Source organism: Myripristis murdjan, chromosome 12 (genome assembly GCF_902150065.1).
Source record: "Myripristis murdjan chromosome 12, fMyrMur1.1, whole genome shotgun sequence".
In the NCBI taxonomy this organism is placed as follows: domain Eukaryota; kingdom Metazoa; phylum Chordata; class Actinopteri; order Holocentriformes; family Holocentridae; genus Myripristis; species Myripristis murdjan.
The window spans coordinates 1,952,325-1,978,671 of NC_043991.1; the positions used below are offsets into that span (position 1 = coordinate 1,952,325).

Sequence of the window (26,347 nt, forward strand, 5' to 3'; positions counted from 1 at the left end):
TACAGAGTGACAGTCACGCGCTGCAGTGTTTCTGAGATTAGACATTATTTCATTATTGTAAAGTGCAATAAATTGTCTTGTATTTTTCTCCAGGTGGTCCATGAAGACAGCCAGCCCTCGGAGATAGTCTTCTCCGTCCAAAGCCCTCCCACCCTGGGCTTCCTTCACAGGATCTCCCCCCCTGAGGAGCTCGGAAACGACCAGGGAGAACAGCAGCAGAGCAACCAGGTCTGATTTCTGATTCAGAGCACTGAGACAGTCAGCGCTCCTCTAGCCAGTTTATGACCAACCCAGTCGCCAGAATAAAACATTGCCGTTTTACTTTTCTGCAAACCGACAAATACGTTAAAATGTTGACACTGAAACAAAAATATGTTGCATATTCACATTTAGGCTTGTAGCCAATGACGTGGAGGCTGCCTGTCAGCTGTTCTTCTATGTGAATGCTAACTAACGTTCTAGCTCATTAGCTCTGTTAGCTGCTACTTGGTTAAGGTTAGGAACAGGTCATGGTTAAGATTAAGAAACTTTAACTAACTTTCAGTATTACTGGCAACCTAACATTTTCTAGCTAGTTAGTTAGCTGGTTAGTTAGTTAGTCATTGGGGTGGCTGGGGAGTGTCTGAGAGGTTTCCAGGTGTTGGTGTCACTGCTGTTGACAAATTTGGTGTGACGTTTCGGTACGGGTGAGAAATCGGTTTGGCGCTTCACCAGAAGTGGCAAAGGACAAAGATTACGTTGAGAGGTTCGTCCAAATTTAGGTAAAAATTTTTTTTTTAAAAAGTCTTGATTTGACTGGATTTTCCCCACAGACGTCACTGGTCGGGTTGTTTTAAAGCCATCGGCTGTACTGTAGACAACATTCATTAAAGGTTATGTTGTCTGTAATAACTCTATATTTCATTTTAGGTGCTGACAATACTTGTTTTAATTTCTTTGAGGCACCTTTGGGCGTTCTTTAAAGAACCGTGTACAAATGTTTCCTTAAAGAATCTCTTGCTAAAAGGTCTTTACAGGTTTACAGACTGGTTTAGTCCATGCTCCTTCTCCGTTGAGACAGATCTTGTGGTCGGTCCGCTGACATGAGGCGAGCAGCTGGCCAGATAAACACTGTCTGCATAAAAAAGCACAAATGCAGTGAAAAGTTGCCTGTTGCAGCTTTAGAGCGTCAGAGGACTGACCTGAGAGCAGCAGCTGACGTGTCCGTCTGACTTTCAGAGCTCCAGCGAGCAGCCGATCACATCGTTCACCCAGGAGGACGTGAACCGCGGCTCGCTGGTCTACCGGCAGCAGACCTCCGGAGGCACCAGCGACTCCCTGCTGCTGCAGGCCACCAACGGCGTGACCGAGGTGGGACCCATCCGGCTGGAGATCGACATCATCCCCGTGCTGCTGCCGCTGCAGGTACAGAGGATCTTCCACCAGTTAGAGAGGAGAGCAGAATGAGACTGAGAGGGAAGCACAGAGAGAAAAAATAAATACATAAACCACATATTTTCTAACCTTTTTCCCAAAGCGAGACTTCAGACTTTCTTCACTCCAGTTTTCCATCAGCGGAATAAAGTCCTCCACATGAGTTTTCCTAAAAGCAGCAGCACTGTTGTGTTTTCAGGACTTTTTCACACTGAAACGCTCCCTCCTCCTCCTCCTCCTCCGCCGGGGAAAATAGTCCACGGGGAAACGTTTTGCTTTCCACAGCCAATTACCAGCTGTGTGGTTTCTGAATGCTGAGGAAGCAGAAGCAGAACATTATGAGGCAGCTGCTTCAACCAGAAACTCACATTTTGATTTTTTGATTACATGATATGAAATCTTTATCACCCCTGTATGATTCGCAAAATGTTTTTTTTTTTTTTTTTTTTTTCAGCATAAAAATGCAGGGAAATTGTGGTAAATGGACCAAACATTTAATGAAGTTTAGATCACCAAGAATGAGTTTATTTTCCTCAAACAAAACGTGTTCACTGCTGCGTTGTGAGACTCTAAACAACAGTAACATTCCCATAACAGGACGAAATGCATGTATCACTTCATTCATAATAATAATTCATAACAATTCATAACAATAGTAATAATAATTATAATAATGATACATTTTATTTGTATAGCACTTTTCTTGGCACTCAAAGACACTTTATGGTAAAAAGAGATAAACAACAGAGAAACTTTACATTTGTAGTTATATTTTTAAGGAAAAGTGTATTCAGTAAATTTAGTCAGCAAATAAGTTTTTTTTTTTTTTTTTTTTTTTTAACTTTTCTCACTGAATTCAGAGCTGCTGTAAAATCAGTGGAATCAGAATCTTTTAACAGCAAAAGTTTTATGTGATCATGACTGTGCTTTCCCTCAGGATCTGTGTGTGTGTGTGTGTGTGTGTGTGTGTGTGTGTGTGTGTGTGTGTGTGTGACTGCCTTCATGTGTGTTTTATATTGTGTCTGAAACTGCTGCTCAGCTTTGCCAGATCTTCCATGAAAAACAAATTTCAGTCTCAACTAGACTACCGAGGTTAAAGAGAGGATAAATTCAATAAAAAACAAAAACAAGCAAACAAAAACACATGGTTTATTATCCAACATGTAGTGTTTGTGACTGATCCGGCAGCCAAGAAGCCAATAACCAATCGATCAATAACCAGTTGACAAGCTTTAGTAGTTTTCTTTTTTTTTGACTTTTTGACTTTTTGTTTTCAGTTTCAGTTTGGCTTGGATTTGTTTGTAATGCTAGTTTTTTTGAAACGCTCAGTTTTAGTTTAGTTTTTATTGGTTTCAGTGTTAGTTTTAGTCTTTTAAAAAAAAAAAAACCAAAAAAACATGGGCTATTTTTCAGGGATGAGATTCAGAATAGATCAGAAAAAAAGTTTTTTTTTGTTGTGAGATAAAAACTGACCAAAACATCCTGAGATTACAAAAGTATCTTCACGTCAGACAGATGAACAGCCAGATGAGCTGCTGGATGAAAACCGGAGACGTTTCCTCTCTAACTTTAGTTTAGTTTAGTTTAGTTTAGTTTAGTTTATTTTATTTTAGTTTAGTAAGCTCAGCCTGCAGCCTCGGTGACTTGTGGTTTGTGGTTCTGTGGGTTCTGACGTCCCGTGGCTCCCAGGTGTCCCGGCTGACGCTGGACGAGGGCTCCTCGCTGCCGCTCACCGCCGACCTCATCAAGGTGGCCAGTCACCATTTCTCTGGGATGAACTTCCTGTACCAGGTGATCGTCCCGCCGCGGCACGGACACCTGGAGCACAGCAGGATCCCCGGCATGCCCATCACCGCGTTCACACACACCGAGGTCCGACACGCACACACACACACACACACACACACACACACACACACACACACTTTCCTTTCCTTTCCTCTTTCTTTTTCTTCCCTTTACTTCCCTTTCTGCCCTCTTTCTTCTTTCCTTTCCTTTCCTTTCCTTTCCTCTTTCTTTTCCTTTCCTTTCCCTTCCTTTCCTTTCTGTCCTCTTTCTTCATTCGTCTTTCTTTTCTTTTCCTTTCCTTTCTGCCCTGTCTTTGTCTTTCTTTCCTTTCCTTTCTTTTCCCATCCTTTCCTTTCCTTTCTTTTCCCTTCCTTTCCTTTCTCTCCCTTCCTTTCCTTTGTTTCCTTTCCTTTCTGTCCTGTCTTTATTCTTCTTTCCTTTCCTTTCCTTTCCTTTCTTTTCCTTTTTTCTCTTCTTTTCCTTTCCTTTCCTTTCCTTTCTGCCTCTTTCTTTTCCTTTCCTTTCCTTTCCTCTTTCTTTTCCTTTCCTTTCCTTTCCTTTCCTCTTTCTTTCCTTTCCTTTCCCTTCCTTTCCTTTCTGTCCTCTTTCTTCATTCGTCTTTCTTTTGCTTTTCTTTCCTTTCCTTTCCTTTCCCTTGTTTCCTTTCCTTTCTGTCCTGTCTTTGTTCTTCTTTCCCTTCCTTTCTTTCCCTTCCTTTCCTTCCTCTCCTTCCTTTACTTTGTTTCCTTTCCTTTCTGTCCTGTCTTTATTCTTCTTTCCTTTCCTTTCCTTTCCTTTCCTTTCCTTTCCTTTCCTTTCCTTCTTTGTTCTCCTTTCCTTTCCTTTCCTTTCCTTTCCTTTCCTTTCCTTTCCTTTCCTTCCTTTCCTTCTTCGTTCTTCTTTCCTTGCTTTCCTTTCTTTCTTCTTTCCTTTCTTTTATCTTTTCTTAATCCTTCTTCTCTTCTCTTCTCCTCTCCCCTCCTCCCCTCTGCTATTCTATTCTATTCTATTCTGTTTGACTCACAGTCAAACAGAACAGTTGTTTATTTCTGTATTTATTGTAGTGATATTTGTAGGATTAATGCACATTTTGAGACAAAAGTAGATGATACATGTACTTTTGATACAGCTTCATTCATAATAAACATACTTTACACATAAAACACATACTTTAAAAAAAAAAAAAAACAAATTTCTAATGCACATATTTTTTATATTTCTTATTTATTTTTCTATCTCTTATCATTTAATTCTTCTCTTGGAAATGTGAGCGGCTGCAGCTGACTCAGTTTCCCGTCGGGGATCGATGAAGTGTTTCTGATTCTGATTCTGATGGAGAGGTAGACGATCAAGAAAGTGACACTTGATTTAAAAAATAAAAATCTGGGAACAAGTTGATGAGCGTTGGAGACAAGTGGGATTATCTCTAATCCCGCTGTCAGATTTTGTATTTTTGTTTGAAGAGAAACAAGACCGGTCAGAATCTGCGTGACATTTCAAGACGTCTGAAGTTTTTGAATGTCTCGTTTTGTCCCCCTGTGCCTCCAGGTGGAGCGCGAGTACATCTCGTACATCCACGACGGCAGCGAGACGCTCAGCGACAACTTCACCATCGTGGCCAATCAGACGGAGATCAGGAAGCACAGTCTGCCGTGCAGCGTCCTCATCGCTGTGACGCCCGTCAACGACGAGACGCCCGCCGTCACCGCCAACCGGGAGCTCAGGGTCAGGAGGGGCGTTTACTGTTCTTATGCCCCCTGCTGTAACTCCCATGAACTGCATTTATAACATGCTGACAGAGAGAGAGAGCCATCGTTTGACAGCTAAACAGGAATACTAATATTATAATAATAATTATTAACTGAGCATTTTTCAAAGGGCAGAATTAAACAAAGAAAGTCAGCAGGTCTGTTTGTCCAGAAAATATCTAGAATATCTGGCAGCCGAGTTGCCCCTAATGTTTTTATGCTGTTATGTCTTAATTATCAAACAGCCTCTCCTGTGTATGGGGTTAGGATTAGGGTTAGGATTAATCATCTATATGATTGATATATATGATTTTCCACATCATGACTTTACTCCACTCTTTCCTCTTTCCATTTCCTCTTTCTTTTCTTTTTTATTTTCTTGTCCTCCCCTTCTTCCTTTTTTTCCTCTCTTTACTCTCTTGTTTCCCTCCTTGTTCTCTCTCATTTCCCTCTCCTTGTTTCCTGTTCTATTCCTTTCCCTCCTCTCCTTCCTCACCTTGTTTCCTCTCCTTCCTCTGCTTGCTTCCTCCTTCGTTTCCTTTCTCGCTCCTCTCCTTTCCTCTCTCTCTCTCCTCTCCTCTTCTCTCCTTTTCTCCTCTCCTCATCTTTCTCCTCTCTCCTCTCCTCACCTTGTTTCCTTTCCTCGCTCCTCTCCTCTCCTCCTCTCTCCTCTCCTATCCTCTTGTCTCTCTCTCCTCTCCTCACCTTGTTTCCTTTCCTCACTCCTCTCCTCCTCCTCTCCTCTCCTCATCTTGTTTCCTCTCCTTTCCTCTGCTTGTTTCCTCACCTTGTTTCCTTTCCTTTCCTCCTCTCCTCTCCTCCTCCTCTCATCTGCCCTCCTCACCTTGTTTCCTCTCCTTTCCTCTGCTTGTTTCCTCACCTTGTTTCCTTTCTTCCTCTCCTCCTCCTCTCCTCACCTTGTTTCCTCTCCTTTCCTCTGCTTGTTTCTTCACCTTGTTTCCTTTCTTCCTCCCCTCCTCCTCTCCTCTCCTCTCACCCTTGTTTCCCCTCCTTTCATCTGCTTGTTTCCTCACCTTGTTTCCTCTCCTTTCCTCACCTTGTTTCCTTTCTTCCTCTCCTCCTCCTCTCCTCACCTTGTTTTCTCTCCTTTCCTCTGCTTGTTTCCTCAACTTGTTTCCTCTCCTTTCCTCTGCTTGTTTCCTCACCTTGTTTCCTTTCTTCCTCTCCTCCTCCTCTCCTCACCTTGTTTCCTCTCCTTTCCTCTGCTTGTTTCCTCACCTTGTTTCCTTTCCTCCTCTCCTCCTCTCCTCTCCTCTCCTCACCTTGTTTCCTCTCCTTTCCTCTGCTTGTTTCCTCACCTTGTTTCCTTTCCTCTCCTCTCCTCTCCTTCAGATCTGGGTTGGGTCGGTGACTCAGATCTCGGTGGATGACCTCAGCGCTGAGGATTTGGACACGGAGCCGGACGGGATCGAGTTTGTCGTCACGCCGCCTAGCAACGGGCACCTGGCGCTGAAGAGCGCCCCCTCCAGGCACATCCTGAACTTCACCCAGAGGCACATCCAGGACGGCCAGCTGGTGTTCGTGCACAGCGGTGAGCAGCATCCCAAACTTTAATCTTTCTTTATTTCTGTTCATCTTTTCTCTTCATGTTTATTGACTGTTTTTATTTTCCCGTGCAGGTGCGCTGTCCGGCGGCTTTCACTTCCAGGTGAACGACGGCGTGAACTTCGCCCCGCGGCAGATCTTCAGCACAGCCGCCCGCTCGCTGGTCCTCACCCTGCAGAAAAACCAGCCCCTGGAGGTTTACCCAGGTACAGCCGCTCACACACACACACACACACACACACACACACACACACGTGCGCACACACACATCAACACATCCTGGAGGAGCTGATAAAATTGAAAATACAGTAGTTTCAGAAAAGCTGTGTAAAATCTGAGCAGAGGAGCATCAACTCTGTAAAACTCAGTAAAAACTCAGTTTAATAGAACAGACAGTAGCAGCGTTGTGTTGGCCTTGTGCCTGTGCTCATGCAAGAGTTTGTCTCAGTCGGGAAAAAAAAGTTTAAAATAGTTAATTTTACATAGAATCAAACTAGCTGCAAAATGCCCAAACTGAAATTAAAAAAAAAAAAAAAATTCTAGGCGTATATCTGTTATTTTATCTGACTTTTTTGATTTTTGCAGCATGTGTTGAAACAGCTTTTAAATCTCAGCTCTAAAACCTGTTTTCTTGTGGTCATTGAAAATGAGCTAAAATCCTATGGAGAAATGATTTAAATGCACTGGTAAACAAAGTAAAATAAGCAATAGTTGATTATAATATTGAGCACAAATTCACTCTGAGGCCTAACAAGCCAGACAATATGTGTGGAGAGACAGATTTTTCAATTATACATCAACTGGCAATATGCAATTTATACTGAACTATCAATATTAATATACAAGTAATAGGGGCAGATTCCTTCAAATGGTCTGCTCCAAGATTTTCATTTTCTTTTTACTTTTTTTTTTTTTTTTTTGCCAGAACAGATTCTTCTCCCTTCTTGTTGCCTATTAACTATGTTTTTTTTTTAAAAAAAAAAAAAAAAGGAAAGAAAAAAAACTTACAACAAGCTCAGCTTTGCTAATAAACATAGATCCTTTTTTATTAGCATCAGAAAATTAGAGTAATTTGTGTCAACACAGTTATCTGGTTATGATTTACACAAAGAAAATAGATTGAAAGGAAGGAAATGAAATGAAAGGAAAGGAAAAGATAATCGAGTGAGTTCATGATTTGAAGATCTGGACTTTCCTCTGGTTTCCTGCTGCATTCATGTGAAGCCTCCAGTGCAGTTACATGCTGGTGCCACTGGGGGGCAGCACCAGCCTGAGTCCTGCTGTGAGCTGTAATGAGCAGCAGCCTGACGGTGTCACTTTGGGGCCGTTTTCCCAGGCAGGGATTAAGGCTATAAGAGCTCTAATTCACTTTCTGGGTCAGATTTATGTCGTGCCAGATTAATCTTAATCTGGATTTAAATGATCAAAGGTTAGTGTTCGTCCAGAGTCCACGGAGGTAACTTCAACAGCGTCCGTCCTGTTTCTCCTCCGCTTTCACACAGTTCTGGGGTTTTCTAGATCAGTGGTGTTCAAAGCGAGGTCCGGGGACTCCCATGGGTCCACGAGGGTCTTCTAGGTGGTCCTCGGCAAAATGAGGAATAATTTCACTATAATTTCACATTTAAACACAAGACTTTTTTGTCATCAATCCAACATGATCAGTCTGATGTTTAAATCCATCATTTTAATAATTACAAATGTAGTTTTCTGTCTTTTATTTGTCTTTGGTCTTTGTGTGCAGATGAGCAGGCATATGTTCTCACGTTGTTCTTGAATCTTTTTGGCTTTTTGGATTTTGGTTTAGCGCTCCACTGAGAACCATATTGTTTGAAGCACAGCCTTCCCTTCCAACACAGTTTATTTTACTATTGATTAAGTCACTACAAGAAACTATCATGTGCCAAAAAAAAAAAAAAAAAAAAAAAAAGTGATTATTTTAACACATTGTTATAATGATGAAAAAGTTTGAAAATCCCAGTTTTAGAGAGTCATCGGGTTTTGGAATTAAAATTATAAACAGAAACAAAACCCTTTTATATGAATAAATGTCCATTTTGAACATTTGCTCCTGTAAACTTCCAGAAGTAACTAACCTGAAGTTAAAATGTGTGTTGGAAAGTCACTTTTTTCAGCCATGATTGACTAATCTGCTCCTGGTTTATGAATTTAATCCCTCTCCCTTTTTATACGGGAAGAATTTGGCTCTGAGGCATAAACACGCAGCCTTATCAGACTTACCTCTCTGGTCAAGGTCATGTGATTAAAGTTATGCTTCTGATAAATAAACACAAGTTTCTTCACACTGGCCAAATACACACCTCTTGAAAGATAAAGATGAAAAGTATGTGAGGACGACCTTTTCTAACCTTACAGCTCAACTTTACACAGCAGAGGGTTTTTTTTTTCCTAAAGGGAAAGAGGTAGATCATTGATTCAAGTCTTAATTATAAGAAACTTTAATTTATTGTATCGTGATCAAAGTGCTCATACAGCTAAAACAGATTACAAAATGCCACCATCCATCTGGGAAACATTCACTAATACAGTGCTATGATTTTAGTTCTCACCTCGTATTGTTTTCATTGATTCATTCATTCATTTTCCAAACTGCTTATCCTATCGTAATGGGTGCAAATGTATGAATGAGCAAAATGAATTGTATTGATTTGGCTGTGCTAGTTCACATTCTCTAGTCGTGTAATGTGGAATTTATTCATCGCTGAGTCGAAAGGTGCTCATTTAAATCAACCTTTGGCAATTCTGCCTAGTGCACCTTTAATTTTGTAAAGATATGGACAGAGAAAAGTAAAGGATCTCAGTGAAGCTGGAATCTGCAAATGTCATTATTGTTATTAAATTATTATTAAATACAGTATTGTGGGAACCAGACGACCCAACATGTCATCACTGGTAAACGTCAGTGAGCTGTTGTACTGGACGCCGAGTTTTTCACAGCACATTTTCGTCTCCTGAAGGGTCTGTGACGCCCATCTCTAAACGGGAGCTTCAGGTGGGGACCAACGACGACGTGGACATCAGAAGAAACAGCTCGGCGGTGTTTTCGGTGACCACGGCTCCTAAACTGGGACGTCTGGTGCGGCGTCTGCAGGACAACACCACAGAGCCGGTGTCCGCCTTCACACAGAGCATGGTAGGGCCACGTGTGTGTGTGTGTGTGTGTGTGTGTGTGTGTGTGTGTGTGTGTGTGTGTGTGTGTGTGCGGACAACATGACATCTGCACTGACTTTTATAGAGTAATTCAAAGAAGTATTCCAACGTTTTGGCCAAAATCCCCTTTTTCCAGCTTCCTCAGACTGAGACAAGATGTTGGACACCATTTTCACCTCTGTATGTCCAGCAGCATTTCATGTTAGCTTAGCATAAACACTTGAAGTCTATGGGAGTCATTAGCCCAGCTCTGTCTAAGTGAAAAAATAAACTTTGCAGCAACTCTTAAGCTGTCTTAACAGGAAGTGCTCCCCACAGGAACTGAACCACTGGACGTCCAGAGGTGAAAATGTTATTATTTTTTGTTAGTTTTTGTCAACAACAACTAATTTTTGTTAAATTTCTGCTCATTTTCGCCCTGGAAAAAACGTCATCAGCAAATACTTTTAATCATAGTTTTAGTGGTGCTCCTGCTTTAACCTCTGAATGGACATTAGCAGTGGTAATCCCCCCCACAGGTTTGATTTTGGTTGGTTCCTGCTGCACCTTCTAGTGGCTCAGAAGCTGTTAGCATCTAATCCTATCGTCCATCTGTCTGAACCAATCAAATGTCAGCTTTAGCCACTTTCATTAGCATTCATTAGCTAAGCTTTTGTTAGCTACTTGGTTAAGGTAATGAATGGGTTTGTTGTCATGGTTACATTTTGTAAAAGGTACTGACTAAGGTTAGGACACTGATGGAGCTGGACTGGACTTTTTCCACCACCAAATATTTTTTTTGCTCTGGTCTGGGGGAACTTGGCTGAAAATATATTTCAAATGGTGAAGGTTACTGAAGAACATTTGAGAACCACTGCACTAGAAGATCCAGTAGGGAAATACGAATTACCTCTGACAGGGATTAGGACTGATAACGTTCATGAAATGATGTGATAACGGTGGAATCCGGTGCACCAACAAAAGGAACACTGGAGTAATGTGGTTTTTACTCAGCATTAGTCACATTAGTTTGTGTGTTGTGTCTCAGTGTGCCAGTGTGCTGAACGTGGTTGTAATTCATCTCTCTGCACCAGTGTCACCAGGAGAACATCTCTGCACCTTTATTGTACATGTTAAATATAATTCCCGCTCCTCAGGTGAATGAAGGCGTGATACTCTACGACCAGAACAAGCCGGAGTCGGTCGGTTGGCTGGCTTCAGACTCTTTCTCCTTCACCGTGTCCAGTCCTCCTGCGTTCCTTGCTCCCAGCACCTTCACCATCCTGATCTCCTACCAGGCCAAGGCGCAACGCAACCAAAACCCCGGCCGACGCAAGACCAAGCTGCTGAGCAACGCAGGTGTGACTCCCTAGAATATCATGTTAATATGTATTTGTAATATTTTTCATGATACATTTAAACATTATATCCCTATAAACCATCCTTCCTTTCTTGCCCATCGCCTCTGCAAATATGTTCATGTACTACGCTAAACTGAAGTGAGGACCGTGTAGACTATTTTTTATCGAGAAGCTTTTATTTGAAATTTGGAAATGACAAAAATTAGAGCCAACAAAGTAGAAGCAGGTTCCCTCTTCTATCTAGTCTTTGCTGGCTGAGCTTTTATTGTGAAAGGTTCCACAATCTGTCATTTGTTCTCTGTAATGGATCTGATTTAAAACGTAGTGAAGGACAAAACAAAAGCAAAAATGGACTGAAGTAAAAGTTACTGACTTAAAAAAAAACACTCAAAAAAGTACAAGTACACAAAATAGCTACTCAATTACAGCTATGTGAGGAAATAAGGTAATTAGTTACTTTCATTTCTGGTTACAACTCAGTCACGTTGCCTCAAGCCTCCTGATATATGATCAAGCAGATTAGCATTTAAACAAACAGTTTTGGTGCCTGGAAATGTGTGTATAGTGTGTGTGTGTGTTGTCAGTAAGAGGTAGCAGTCAAGATGAAGTAGTGGTCACGGTCAAGGACTCAACCCTGTCTGTGCTCGTGGCCGCTCAGGCGCTGTGGTGGCCGAGGGAGGCAGGGTGACGATCGACAGATCCAAGCTCGACGCCTCCAACCTGCTGGGGAAGGTTCCAGAGCCGCAACGCCGCGACCACCAGGTCCTGTACCGCATCATCTCCCTGCCGCGGCACGGAGCTCTGACCATAGGGAAAGAGAACCTCACCAGGTGCCTGAGACTCTTGTGGATTCAATGAGCCACATTTGATTCCTGTGTGATGATGTTGGCCCCCATAGCAGCCACTTCACTGCAGGCAGAGCATTTTGTCAAACTGGACGTCGCTGTAGAAAATGACCTCTAGTGACCTCTAGGAGAATCACAGCCTCATCAGACTTCACAGCCACAAACTAGAGAAGAATTCACAAAAATCGCAATAAATCATAATATCAAATCGCTAAAAATATTGAATCATTGAAGTATCATGATTGAATCAGGAGATAAACATATTGTCCCAGCCGCATTGAACTGGCCTCAAACCGAAACCAAAGAGAGTGGAAGGATAACCTGAGGCAAAGCACCAGACTTCCATGATTCTTTGCTGCAGTTTATTATGGACTTTGGGTGACAGTGTTAAAGCTGTGATTTTTAGTAAATTTGCAAAAACATCCGTCTTGCAGTTATGAAGGGAAGATTAAATGTGGCTTCTGGTCTTTCTTTCTTCCCCAGGGACCAACCAGGATTCTCGCAGGTCACCCTGAACAACCTTGGCATCATGTACGTCCACGATGACTCGGAGACGACGAGTGACAGCTTCACTTTCCAAGCCTGGGTGGCTCCCTTGGATCCTTCCTCCTCTTCCTCCTCCTCCTTTCCCACCTATTCCTCTGCCACCTCGTCCTCGTCCTCTTTTTCCTCTCTCTCTTCGGCGTCCACCCGTCTGCCGTCAGACCGAGCTCCTCCTCCGCACTTCAACGACAGCATGGCGGTGACGGAGAGCTTCAACATAACAGTGACGCCAGTCAACGACCAGCCGCCACTCATCAGGACCAGAGCTCCCAGTATGAAGGTGGTGGTGGGGGAGAGTGTCATACTTGGACCGGAGAACCTGCACGTAGGTTGGGGTGTCAGAGGGTAAAATCTAGGGCTGTCAAACAATCCATGATTTTAATTGGGTTAATCACATGGTAGTTATGGATTGTTGTTGATGCTGCAGTTTGTCCACATGACTTTATTTCTGTTCCAAGATTCATCAGGAAAATTCAAATTTTTTTCATTTTGACAGAGCTAGGCTAATGGCTCCCATACACTTTGAATCATTATGCTAAACTAAAAGGAAATGCTACCCACTGAACCACTAGATATACAGAAGAGAAAATGGTATTGAACATCTTGTCTCAGTCTAGGAAAGTCGGAAAAAGGCTATTTTGCCCAAAACGCTGGAGTAACGCTGGAGTATTCCTTTAATCCTTCCTCCACCTTGGTGTCATGTCACTGATAAACTACATTTGCTTGCAGCGTTGCGTCTACGAATAACTATCTAGCATCTTTGGGTTTCTGTCAAAGCAGCAACAGAATCCAAATTCAGCTCCAGTCCAGCACTGATGTGGTGAATGTCCAAGAATGGATTTATAGTTTTTGACGCAATTAGGTGATGAGATTTCTGGTACGATATTTAAATGTAAGTGCTTCAGTTCTTCCTAGATATAGGTTTACATGATTTATACTCTGCAACGCTCTCAGTGTTGCAGCCATTCATTGTGGGTAGACTATTAATACTAATATCTCCTCTAAAAAAAATAATTAACTTTATTTTGCTTGCATTAAGTACTAGTTCAAGGTTGACAAGTGCAAGCTAAACAGCACTAACAGAAAGTTGTAGTTTTTCAGCAGCACGTTGTACCGAGTCAGCAAAACAATATAGAGTTGTGTCATCTGCGTAAAGATGGAGTCTTACAATATTAGGTAATATAAAGTATTAGAATATAAACGTTTGAGTTGGGTGATTGGTGCATTTATAGTCTTGTGGTATTTCACCAGCTTGTTGCACGTTTGCAGGTTGAGGATCTCGACACGCCTCCGGAGGAACTGCACTACAACGTCATCAGCAAGCCCAACAACGGCTACCTGACCCTGGGGGAGCGGCTGGAGCCCGTGACCTCCTTCACCCAGTACGACATCAACCACGGCAGACTGCACTTCATACAGCAGGTGAGCGACCTTACAGCTCCAACTTTAACCTCCACCAGCAGGGGGATGAGGCTCATCTTTTAAGATAGTCTTTATTGTCTTCAGATGTGGAAATTTGCCTTCAACAGTGCCTTTCTGAGGGTAGTTTTATGAATTCTTTAAAAAGAGGATGAACAGGATCACACATTTTGTCCAGCTTTTTATTTTATCTGTATTTTATATTATATACATCACATTTGTTGCTGCTTTTTCTCAATAATTTCACTGGCCATGTTTATAATTCTGGTTAGTCTTTTTTTATTCTTAGACTACAGGAGCTCACACCATGTCTACATATTAAAGGTTAAAACACTTTCAACATTCACCCCATTCCCTCTGTTTGTTTGTTTGTTGTTTTTTTCAAAAAGTTGTGAGATGATTTGCAAATATTGTGGAAGGGTTAGTTATGGACCAAGAAAGAGCTGATTAATTCACGCTGACTGGTCAAAAGGGAGTGTGGTGGTGGGCATCGCTGACCACAAATACCCAGAAATACTCAGAAATAGTCCCTAAATTAATCACACATACATAACAGTTTAACAAAAAACATTACCTTAACGTAAAAGCAAGACAAGTCAGTCTTGTCTGAATACAGTCTCTGAGTGTATTCAGACCAGAGCAGCGTGCACGACACAATATAAATTGTGTCATCAGGTTGCTTCATTATATTCTTCCTCCTTTTGCTCCTTCCTTCCTCTCTTGCATCCTTCCTTCCTTCCTTCCTTCCTTCCTTGCCTCCTCTCAGGGTGAGCCCTCTACTGGAGTCTTCTACTTTACCGTCACAGACGGTTATCACCGCCCAATCTACAAGCTCTTCAGTTTGGAGGTTACCAAGCCAGCTGTCTCCATGGTGAACAACACCGGCCTGTCATTGGTTCAAGGCAGGACCGCTGTGGTCCTGACAACCAATCAGCTGGCAGCTCAGACCAACAGTCGTCGCCCTGCCAACATCACCTATACGGTCACCAAACACCCTCGCCACGGACGCATCGCCATTAACGACCACGAAGTCCTTGCCTTCCGCCATGAGGACCTGCAGTTTGGGCGTGTTGTCTATCACATGACTGAGCTCAGCGAATCAGAGGACAGTTTTAAGATCTCGGTGTCAGCCTCCTCCCCCGGCGTTGTGTACGGCAACATAACTAACCAGACGGTGAACGTTAATGTGCGGCCGCTAATCCACCTGAGGGAGACGATCCGGGTGCCGAGCGGCATCACTGTGAAACTGGGGAAGAGCATGGTGGACGCCTCGGAGCTGGCGAGGATCAGCAGAGCCGACCCGGTCTTCGAGGTTCTCTCTCCACCCAAACATGGAAAACTCGTCAAGGTAAACGGACAATCTTGTATCGTTTGATAAAGCTGTTTCATGTGAGTCTGGTGTCTGGTATCACACAACTGACACTGACACCGGTGCAGATCCACTGGAGCATTGTGGGTTATTTGCCCTGCAGAGAAACACACAAAGACTGAACAAGTAATTGAAATATCAAAACAGCAATATAGCCAAGGGCAATATCCAAATCCCAGCTAAGCCACGCCTGCAGCCCCTCAAAGGTCTGATCATTTTTTGGTGGGAAGCTAGCCACTTCGGTGGAGGAGTGGCAGGACTGGTTTCACAAGACCAGGTGGCTGTGCCAAGCTAGTAAACATTAACATCAGATGTAAGACCTTTGCACACCAAGCCTGTGTTTTTTGAATGCGTTTTTTTAATCCGCCATCTGATAAAAATCATTACACACAGAAACCTTGCACACTGAGTCCGATGCGTTCCAAAAGTTCACAACACAGAGACAAAAAGAAAGCATTGGTTGCATCCCGTTCTGAGAAGGTGTCAACAGCAGCGAGGAGGTTAACAGGCCAAATCCAAACTGTGCGCTCTAGGTGATCACTACAGAAACTGAATGGGTTAATTTCTAGTTTCTATGGTGATTAGCCTTCAACTGGATGTGCAGATCCGCAACACGCTGACACGCCAATACACAGACCAGATCCTGGTCGGCAGCTGTCCTGGGATCAGTCTGTTGATCTCACTTTTCTACATGACTGATGGTCCACAAGCACCTACTCGGCTCTACTCGACTCACCTTGGTTTTGGTCGTTTTCCATTGCAATTGAGTACCACCTCGCCATTGGTGTAGTCGTCATAGCAAGGCAGCCCCGCCACCAAGCACAGAAAAGTCCCCACCCCTTCATTTGACCACAGTACCGGTTTGCTTGCCATTTTCCAACTTAAACAACTTCAGCGATGATCAATGCGCACGGTTGCTGCTTTTTTTTTTTTTTTTTTTTTTAATGCCGGGTTAGGTTTTCGTGAAGGAGTCGCTCTCATTTGTCGTCACTCCCTGTCCGATCAGTGGCCTGCACTCCATTCACGTCATATTTTCGACTCGTCTCAGATCACTTGGAACCCCGGCCGAGTAGGTACTAAAATAGTACCTGGCACCAGGTACTACCAGGTACTACCACCTAATGGAAAACCTTACAAACCGACTAGAGTCAAGCCGAGTAGGTGCTAGTGGAAAAGCGCATTAGTGTCTCCCAGCAGGTCCAGTCGTGTGTGACGGCTGAGCTGCCTCAGTACCTTTGTGTTTACACCTTCTTGACAGTCTATTAAATTGTTCTGTCAATTTATTAAGCTTGTTGTATGTGATGTCTGCACGATGTTTGTACAGTGAAGTCTGGCTGCTCTCTGACTGTAATCAGACCAGAGCAACATGCATTGAATAACAAATCTGAATATTTACCGACCTGTGTCTGTGTCTCCAAACTAATCTCTGCTCCTCTTCTCTTCCGCTGCATGTCCATGATTCTGTGTGAATGTGTTCCTGTATGCAGATGACCTACAATCTTGACCGAGCCTCAGAAGTGGTGAAGTCATTTACATTCCGAGATGTGGTGCAAGGCCGGATCGCCATCGAGGAGACGCTTAGCGACAACAACGCCAACCGGCACCGTGGAAATAAAACCGCCTTCGCCACAGTGCGAGGCCACGCCCCCGCCACGCCCCTCAACGATTCCTTCATCTTCCGGCTGAAGGCTGGAAACGTACAACCGGCGAAGGGCGAGATTCACTTCATCATCTTACCGCACCATCAGATGCATCACAGTCATCACGGTGCTTCAAATAAAGCAGACAGTCCAGGTCGCGAACAGACAACCACCCGTGTGCCAGGCAACAACAGAACTACCACCGGAGGAGGGAAAGGAGGCGGGCGAGGGGGGTCGACAACACAAAGCGGGATGGGTGGAGGCTTGCACCCCCACATTTTGTCGCACAAGAGTCACAACAGGACGCACCACAAGGTGAAACCTCATGGCCGCTGGCTGAACCACAGCCGCGGCGGAGGTGAAGGAGGAAGGCTGGGAGGTGGAGCAGACGGAGGGGGGCACAAACATCCTCTGGAGCCTCATACCTCGTCGATCCCGGTGAATCACATCCCGCTGATCCCTCCCATCATCCACCCGCCTCACGTCGAGGTGGTCCCTCGACCCGCTTCCGACCCGCTCCTCATCATCCTGCCGTTCCTCACCTGCTTGCTGCTCATCGTCGTCCTCGTGGCTCTCATCTTGGTTTTCCGCCACCGCAAGGAGAAACGCGCCCGGATGCGGCTCATCCAGGAGCTCGCCGCGGTGCCGTTACCCGCCGAGGGAAGCCCTTTCGCGGGCCAGCCGGAGCGGAGCGCGGCCATGCCGTCCGTGGTGGTCACCCCGCTCGGCCTCAACAGCTGCCCCAATTCCCCGGTGAAGCGCCTGAGCCCCAGGAGGCTGAGTCTGGCCCCTGGGATGACAGTCTGGGGGCCGGTGGAGCCTGAGAGAGGAGCCGGTGATGGGAACGGCATAGGTGGTGATGAAGGAGGCGCTGGGGTTAAAGGAGCCGCTGATAACGCCGTTCCAGCCGTCACAGCAGTGTCCAGAGCCTCTCAGTGGCCACGAGGCTCTGTTCCTCTTAGAGACAGCCAGTACTGGGTTTGATGGATCCAAACAAGAGCAAAAACTGTGCCTTAGAGGTAAATTTTGGTGTAAAGGGTACAAATGACATACATTTACTCTCTGTGGCACCTACAGCCATCTAAGGCGCATGTAACACACTGTTATGTCCTTTACAAGAGGGAAGAATGTGTACTTCTTTGCCGAAATGGATCCAGTTATTTTTGTACCACAGGTATGACGGCCATACAAGGTAAAACTTTGCAATAGGACCAAACACTGTAGATGTAAAAAGATATTTCTGTGAGTGTAGCTGCCAACCACTTATAACCTCTGCAATATGTCATTTGTCCATGGAGCATTGGTACCTCACATGCTTGACTCTGCATGAACATCTATACACACACTTTTACACACACACACACACACACACACACACACACACACACACACACACACATATTCTTCAGCTGTGGACCCATAACTTGAATTATTTATTCTTTACTCCTTTATGTTGCTGCTAGATATGTTTTAAATAGATCATAACTGTCTCATTTCTTATGCTGCATTCAGTTACTAGTCGGTTCCTCGGTCGGTCCTTAATTAGTTGTTATTAGGTTTTTTTTCAACATTTGCTGCTGACATTAGCAAACTTGTTAGCTACAGTGACCAGAAGTCCCCAGTTTTCATAGGACGTCTTGTAGCTTGAACGTACGTAAGTCGGTATTAACACATTCCTTATTTCCGAGCTCCTGCATCCGACCATAATTGAATACAGCATAACTCAACAAGACTTTTCAGTGTACAAGTCTTCGTGCGACGACGTGACAAACTGTGACTTTTATACCTTGATGCTTTGTCGACCACGACCCGCCCATCCAGAACAGAACCCAGATACCTCAGTCAGTTGTTTTTTCATTGTACTGACATGGTTGTGTTTTTTTGTTTTTCACTTTCCTCTTTTGGTGTACGTATAACAAATGTATGCAGTAACCTCAGGTGGCAGAGCAGTTAATAGGATTTTATGTCTGGAGCAGAAGTGGTAAACAAGGAACTGAATGTCGAGCCACACCGAGCTGCTTCAGGGAGGTTTCTGCATTGACGTTCTTGGTTTTTATGCCACTAGGTCGCCCGTGATGTGGTGTCTCTACATGCGACTGCATGTGATGAACACTTTGAACTGGGAAAGACAAAGTTCTCATTGGAACAAAACCTGTTACTCCATGACCACGATGGACTGGCCTGTTTCCCCCCCCCGGTGTTCATCTCTTTCACGTTACCTGGACAGCCTTTACACACCTGGCCGTGCTGATGACATCATGGTTACACCTCAGTACCGTTTCAAAGTGTATTTTCTGTCTCCGTGCTCCGTTCTGCATGTGTATCTGTGTTGTAGGTAGTTTGTGTTGTTGCTTGCCTCTCAGGCCGCTCACACTGTGAGTTTCTCTCTCGACCCGTTGTGGGTTCCCACTGTATGTTTATTAGTATCTGTGGATACAAAAATGTCTGTTATAGCATGATGTGTTTTAGTGAGAGAATAGCTATCAAGCAAGTGCTAAAAAATCCCAGTTTCCAGGAAATAAATCTTTGTATTTTACATTCCTGCAAGCCAAAGATACGTTGAAATGTCCCGTCAGGTTTTGTGAGGTAAAATTAAAACAAGAGACAAACACTGATCAGATGGACTTTCCTCTCCCTTTCCTTTTGCCTTTCTCATCTCAAACCAGAGCCAGGTTTGTTTTTAGCTGGCTAAGATTTGTTAGCCAGTAGTAGCGAACATTAGCTGATGTTTTGTAATGTTAACCGTAACCTTTTCCTAACCTTAACCATGACAACAAACACAAAACTAACAAAGCTAGTGAAAGTGGCGAAAGTAGGTAACAAGCTAACGCTAACAGTCACGTGACGGGACAGAAGCGGAAATTTTTACATGAAGCGTATTTTAGGTTCAGAAACATTGACATTTCAACGCATTTGTTAGTTTGCAGAAACATAATATGGTAACATTTTATTGTGGCGACTGAGATGTAATAAAGTCGCCTCAACCAAAAACAAACTAAATTTAGTGCAGCGATTGCAACTGAGCATCAGCTGATTGTGAGATTCCTGTGGCTTCTCTAAAATCTTAAAAGTTGTAGAAAACTAGGAAAAGTTGAATTGCAGTGATTTAATTTCTCACCATTTTGCACTTGACAGGGTTAAGTTTTGTTCACAGAGCAAAATTACACCAACAGGAAACAAGGAAGCACACAAACCTGATTGGCTGTTTTTGACCACATGACTGTGAAAGTCCAGCTGTGACTCGCTCGGTCTGTACTTTGAGCTGCAGGAGCTGATTGGACGTCCAGTGACGCGTTCACTGTCTTACTGATAACAGGAACGCACCGACGTTCACAGGACGCGGCGGGTTTGATGCTCTTATCGGAGGCAGGAAGTCCACGGCCGCAGCGAACCTGCCGCCGCCACGTGACCTTTGAGCCGGGACTCTGATCGGCGTCCACGCCTGCAGACTGTGTGCCGTGCAGCTGCTCTCTGCTCTCCCTCTCTTCACTGTTGTTGTATTCGTTCAATAAAGTCCTGATGAACGAACACGGGCGGGTTCCACCTTAAAGTTTGAATTTGTTTGCTTTGTTTTATTTGGTTTGATTTTATCCCTCACATGAGACACAGACAGGATGTTTATAACGAGTATAAATAACAAAAAGCTGCATGGAGACGCATTTTTTCGATTCTGATCTGGACCACATGGATGTGCTGTATGAAATAAGATTCCGATCCCATGCTAATGCTAAACTAAAACTGCAAACTGTCAGTGTTGCTATGATCATAAATAGCACATAGGCTGATAGAAAGGCTGTTTGACAAAAAAGAAAAAAAGAAAGTTACCTGAAAATTAGAAAAAGAAAGAAGGGGATTTTTTGGCTCATTTTCTTTCTTCTTAACCTTTAATTTCAGGACTTCGCTTGCTTAATTTCAGGTCCTGTCCTTGTTGCTTTTTATTTTTCTTTCTTTTTTTGTTGCAAATTTTTGCATCATTTTCTTGTAACCTTTTACTAATGTCTTGTTAACTTTTGGGTCGTTTTTCATTAACTTGCTCTCTGCAGTTTATCCAAACCCAACCTTTACCCTAACCTTAACCTAATCCTAATCCTAACCCTAACCCTTACCGTAAACTCACCTTAACCAAGTGCTTTAGCTAACCTTAGCTAAGGAGCTAAGAAGCTACGACGCTAACGTTCATGTTAGGCTGGACCTGATAACAAAAACATGACACTGACACATTTCCTCTTCTGGAGCAGCGGGTCTTTTCCACGCTTCGACGAGATATCGGCTTGGCGACTTTGTAGCTGAGAGTCTGCAGCTTCTATACATTTAGATTCAAAATAATCCAAGTTAATCCAAAAGGAGCCTTGAGAGAGTCAAATCTAATATAGCCTCATTTCTATTCCAAAAATCTATTTTAGCCCCTCAACTTTCGGTTTTGTGCTACCAAGCTGGCCTGACTCTGTTTACAGTTTGAGCTCTCCGCTCCCTCTAGTGGTCAGAAATCACTCTGCAGCTTTAAAGCGGCTTCAAAGAAAGCAGCGTGAGCGAAACCAGAGTCCTGGCAGGATTACACGACAGACGTCAGACAAAACACGAACTTCCCTGTTTTCCATGTGGGCATGAGAGCGTCTCTGCTGAGCTGTAAAATATTTTGATTGTGTAACGTCACCGCAGGACTTCGAGTCTCTGTGAAACTTCCTCTGGGGACCGTGGGCTCGTGTCGTCTGGGTTTCTGTCTCGCCGTGTTGAGATGTTCGGCCATCGCCAACTCAACACGCTCCGCTCTGGACTCCACCTTTGATATTTTAATCTGCTCCGACCTCTCCAGAGTCTCTCTGCCATGTACTGTCAAAGATGTATTTTTTTTTAAAAATAAAACATCATTATTTGTTAAAGGTCATTGTGTTTTATTTGTTGTTAAAGCGAGTCCACATGAAAAGCAGTGGGAGTAAAAACTGACTGACAGACGGTTTGTGTTTTTGTTCCTCTTGATGAAAGTTCAGGGAAGCGGCTCTGAGCTCACAGTTTGATGTTCTGGTGAAGATGATGCAGAGTGAGAGAGACTTCCTCCCAGCGTGACTCACAGGATTCAGCAGAAAAAAACAAATGACCACACTGACTAAAACTGAGCTGTCAGCAGTTAACTCTGTGAAACCTGGGTGGACGTCAGATTTGTTGTCTAAATGCTTGAGAAAGGAGCCTGAAGGCAGCATTCAACCCTGTGAAACCTGAACAAACTGGTCGGATTTCTCTCAGAAACATGAGCAACTTAGAAAGAAATGACCATAAAATGCTGTGGAAATAAGCAATTATACATCATACAAAAGACATTTCAAAAAAAGAGAAAAAAAATTTGGGAAAAATGTCCAGAAAATGAAATTTGTTATTGTTATTATTATTATTATTATATATTCACAATTATTTCACAAAAAAATTCTCTTTTTCAGATCATTTTCTTTCTTTCTATTTTTCAGGATTCTTATTTGGGTTGCTTAATTTCAGATCATTTCCTTGTTTCTTTTTGTTTTTTACTTTCCTTTTTCCTTTTTGTTTGTTTTCTTCTGACCTTTTCCTAATTTCTTGCAAATTTTTGGGTCATTTTTTCGTTAATTTGCTGTTGCTGTTTTTCCCTGTGTTTTTGAAAGAAGTAAATCTGGTCAGGTCCCAAAGGGTTAATAAGAATGAAAACAATAGAAACAATCCACTACAGAGATTAGATAATCCCATTTGTTTCCAGAATTTTCTGCCTTATTCTGCCTCATTTCAACACATTTGTATTTATACCAAGAACAAAAAATCCTAAAACAAATGAAACTGCAGTGGGAACAAGTGAGATTATGTAATCCCACTGGTGGATTTTGTTATTTTACCTTGTTTGAAGAAAAACTAAAGATTTGAACCGTGACGATGAGACGGAGCGACTTGATAAGCTGATTTTTTGCAGGATGAACAGCAGCCAGTGCCTCTCTGTAAAACTAATAACTGGCTGTAAGACACTACATTAAAAATATGAGACAGAAGTGTTTTTTTTTTTTTTTTTTTTCAAAATAAAGGTGTAAAGAACTGAACAATAAATGAAAGTCAGCAGCATCTCTGAACAGAGAGTGGAGTGTCTGATTCTGGTGAAGTTTCTCGATTCCATGATGATTGGAAAACAGAGAAGAAGAAACTGAAAAACGAGAGGAGAGGAAGGAGCGGCGGGTCTAAATAATGAAGAGCCTGAGGCCGCAGTAACTCGAGCTGCCGCCTGAGCGCCGGTGTCGGGTGGCAGGACCGGCCTCCCGCTGCAGGAGAGGACGAGCCTGCAGACGCTCAGCGCTCGCAGGGCTGCCGCTCTCTGAGGAGGCAGCTGGAGCCTGGAGCCTGGAGCCTGAAGCTGCCATGAGCTGCTCCTCGGCCTAAAGACACCAAGAGTCAGTCTAATCAATCAATTCTGAGGTCAAACTGACAAACATGTTTTAAAAAAGAGTAGACAAGTAAAAGAAGAGGAGGCGACGTTGGAGACGACGGCGGTCTGTGAGGTCATTAAACACATCACTGCAGGAGGACGGTGGCCTGTGAGGTCATTAAACACATCACTGCAGGAGGACGGTGGCCTGTGAGGTCAAGAGAGAAGGAAAGAGAGTCTCTATCCGGATTTAACATTGTATATAAATGAGCCTTCGCCAAGTGCAACTCAAGTGTCTTCTAGTTTCCAAGCAGCTCAGTTGTCATTTCCCCGTCCAGCGCCCCCTTGTGGAAACAGCAAAGTGTCTTGTGTCCGTCTGAGCTCCATGGGCGTGTTGCTCTGAAAATGAGCTGACCTCAAAGCAGTGTTGCTGCACTGCTGAAAGTGACTGAGCAGCAAACAGCAGCTCTGAGGTCAGTGCTGCAGGTCTCTCTGCTGTCTGAAGCTCATCATCAGACAGTGATGGTGGCCTCCATAGGGGGCGCCGGCGAGCGTCCGCTCTGCTTGTCCCACACACAGGGCAGGGACGCTGCTTCACCTCAGGGAGCTCAGATGGAGTCCTGATCTGCTCGGGAGCTTTCACTCCGTCTCTTTCCTTCTTACCTGGAGAATCCTCCATTAGAACAGCAGCCCACCAAGGTGTGACACACCTGGCTGTTAGAGGGGACGGGAGACGGCCTCTGATTGGTTCACTGCATGTTACGCCCAAAACACAGCCAGGATTAATGAAGAGACTCAGGACAAGCCTTTAGAGCCAGGAGCCTGGAGCAACCAGACTTTTTTCTGCTGGACTTGGAGCCTGAAGGAGCAGCAGCTCTGCAGAGCAGGAGCTCAGAGCCATGAAATAAAATCCAAAATGATCTTCTCTCTCAGCTGCTCGTGGTCACAGGAAAGTTCATCAGCAACTAAAACCCCCTGCAGAGGTTAAAAAGTCATGCAGTGAAAATAATGCAGTTTGACTTGTTTCAGGAATTTTTCTGGTAACGAGTCTAGATGTGTTGAAACCAGGCAGAATAACACAGATCAGCCAATCAGGATCAAGGAAATGACACTTGACTGGAAACAAGTTGATCAGCGTCGGAAACAAGTGGGATTATCTAATCTGTGTCGCGGATTGTTTTGTTTTCATTCTTATTAAACCCTTTGAAAGCTGAGCAGATTCTACTGACTTCTTTCAAAAATTCAGTATTAAAATTGGCAGAAATTAGAGAAAGGTTACAAGAAAATAACCCAGAAAATTGCAACAAAAAAGAAAAGAAAGAAAAGAAAGAGAAGTAAAAAAAAACAAAAATCAAAAAGAAAGAAAAAAATGAACAAAAAGATGTTTATTTTCCTGTAAAATAATTTTGAATATCTAATTTCATTGATTATAAATATCATTTTCAAGACAAACAAGTGGGATCATCATTTTTTTGCAGTGCAGCCGTGATTGAGCCTGGCTTATATTCATATTCTGGCATATTCAGGTTTTTCATATTTGAAATGAGAGCTCATGTAAATGTTCATTGCTGTAAAACATGTGAATATCCTGAATAAAAATGGAATAATATGAATGAAAGGCCTTTGTACACAGACACACACACACACACACACACACACACACGGGTCAAATACGTTATTTTATTTCCTGAAACGTCGCTCCTTTATGTTACATCAAAGTGTTAGGTAAAGGTTTAATCCGAGTGAGCCGTGGAGTTTCCTCTGAACGCCACAGAGGGCCACAGGCTTCAAAATAAAAGCCCAGGAAAAGGGTGACAGCAACATTTACAACATGACGTTAGAAGTGAGCCACTGGAATACACATTCAGCCGATTATCACAGAAATATCTACCCTAGATCTGTTTTTTTAACCATTTCATGCCTCATCCTCTGATTCCCTGGAGGGACGTCCCGACACGTTTTCTACTCTGTGACTCCGGAACAAAAACACAAAGCAGAACCTTTTTGTCTCCAACGTGTCAGAACTGAAATCCTGAGCCGCACAGTTTTCACTTTATCTGCTTCGTTTCCTAAACCAAACGGCTTGAGAGGAGCAGGAGGAGGTGAAACACAAAGATCAGGACAGCAGGGGGCGCTGTGAGCGGCCCGGCCGGGGGCGGAGCTAACATGTGTCTCTCCGTTTAGTTTAATTTTTTGTCAACATGCTTGTGGAAGGCTTTCACAAACCTTTATTTAACCCTTTGAAACCAGCAAATTCACTTGATAAACAAACAAACAAACAAACAAACAAAAAACAAGCGGGAAAAAAGGTGATGATAAAATTAGGAGAAAAAAAAAAAAAAAAAAAAAAAAACCTGAACATCAGCAAGAAACTAGTAAAAAATAAAATAAAATAATAAAATAAAATAAAATAAAAACAAGAAAATGACGAGGAAGTTAGTTTGAATTTTTTTTTTAAAAAGTTGTGGAACATCTTTGGAAAATTTATACATAAAACAAAATAATAATTAAAAAAATTAAGTGATACTACTACTACTAATACTACTACCAATAATAAAAATAAGTAAATAGAAATTGCAATAAGACTATTTATATTTTTATTGTATATACATATTTAAAATTAAAACACAAGAAAATTACCATACATTTACCATAAAAAAATATGTTGTAAAAAATCAGAATAAAATCCCCCAAAGAATTAAAAAGTAAATTTATTTTATTTATTTTTTTGATGGGGGAGGATTCCTTTCCTTTCTTTTTTGAATTTCATTTTCTTATTGTTCTGGTAATTGTGTGGCAACTTCATTTCCTTGCTTTTGCATATTTATATGGTACTTTAATGATTTTCTTATCATCGGGAATGTTTTTGAAAAAGTGGATTTGCTCGGGTTTCAAAGGGTTTGTACACACACACCATACGAGAGACACAAGTCCGTTGATTTATTTTTATATGACAAAAAAAAACCCTCACTTTGTAAACGATGGCTCCGCCCCCTCGGCCCGACTGTCCTTAAACTGGAAAAACAAAGAAGCTGAGGCTCAGACGGCAGCGAGCGTCCAGGCTGCCGTCAGTGATGCTGCTCTGACCTCTGACCTCTGAGTAACGTGATATTTCACACACAGGAAAGTGAAACC

General features: G+C 43.1%; 1 protein-coding gene across 1 annotated transcript in view; it reads left to right on the forward strand.

Annotated features, from left to right (window-relative positions):
* LOC115368729 (chondroitin sulfate proteoglycan 4-like) overlaps positions 1-21,719 on the forward strand; it is a 37,766-nt gene extending 16,047 nt beyond the window's left edge. Inside the window, exons 10-22 of the mRNA XM_030065046.1 lie at positions 94-228; positions 1,219-1,404; positions 3,103-3,285; positions 4,750-4,926; positions 6,303-6,501; positions 6,590-6,721; positions 9,491-9,666; positions 10,820-11,021; positions 11,682-11,853; positions 12,352-12,736; positions 13,681-13,833; positions 14,597-15,178; positions 16,687-21,719. Coding sequence (XP_029920906.1) covers positions 94-228; positions 1,219-1,404; positions 3,103-3,285; positions 4,750-4,926; positions 6,303-6,501; positions 6,590-6,721; positions 9,491-9,666; positions 10,820-11,021; positions 11,682-11,853; positions 12,352-12,736; positions 13,681-13,833; positions 14,597-15,178; positions 16,687-17,823 — 3,819 coding nt within the window. The 3' untranslated portion in view covers positions 17,824-21,719. The remainder of the gene's footprint in view (positions 1-93; positions 229-1,218; positions 1,405-3,102; positions 3,286-4,749; positions 4,927-6,302; positions 6,502-6,589; positions 6,722-9,490; positions 9,667-10,819; positions 11,022-11,681; positions 11,854-12,351; positions 12,737-13,680; positions 13,834-14,596; positions 15,179-16,686) is intronic.
* The last annotated feature ends 4,628 nt before the right edge of the window (positions 21,720-26,347 follow it).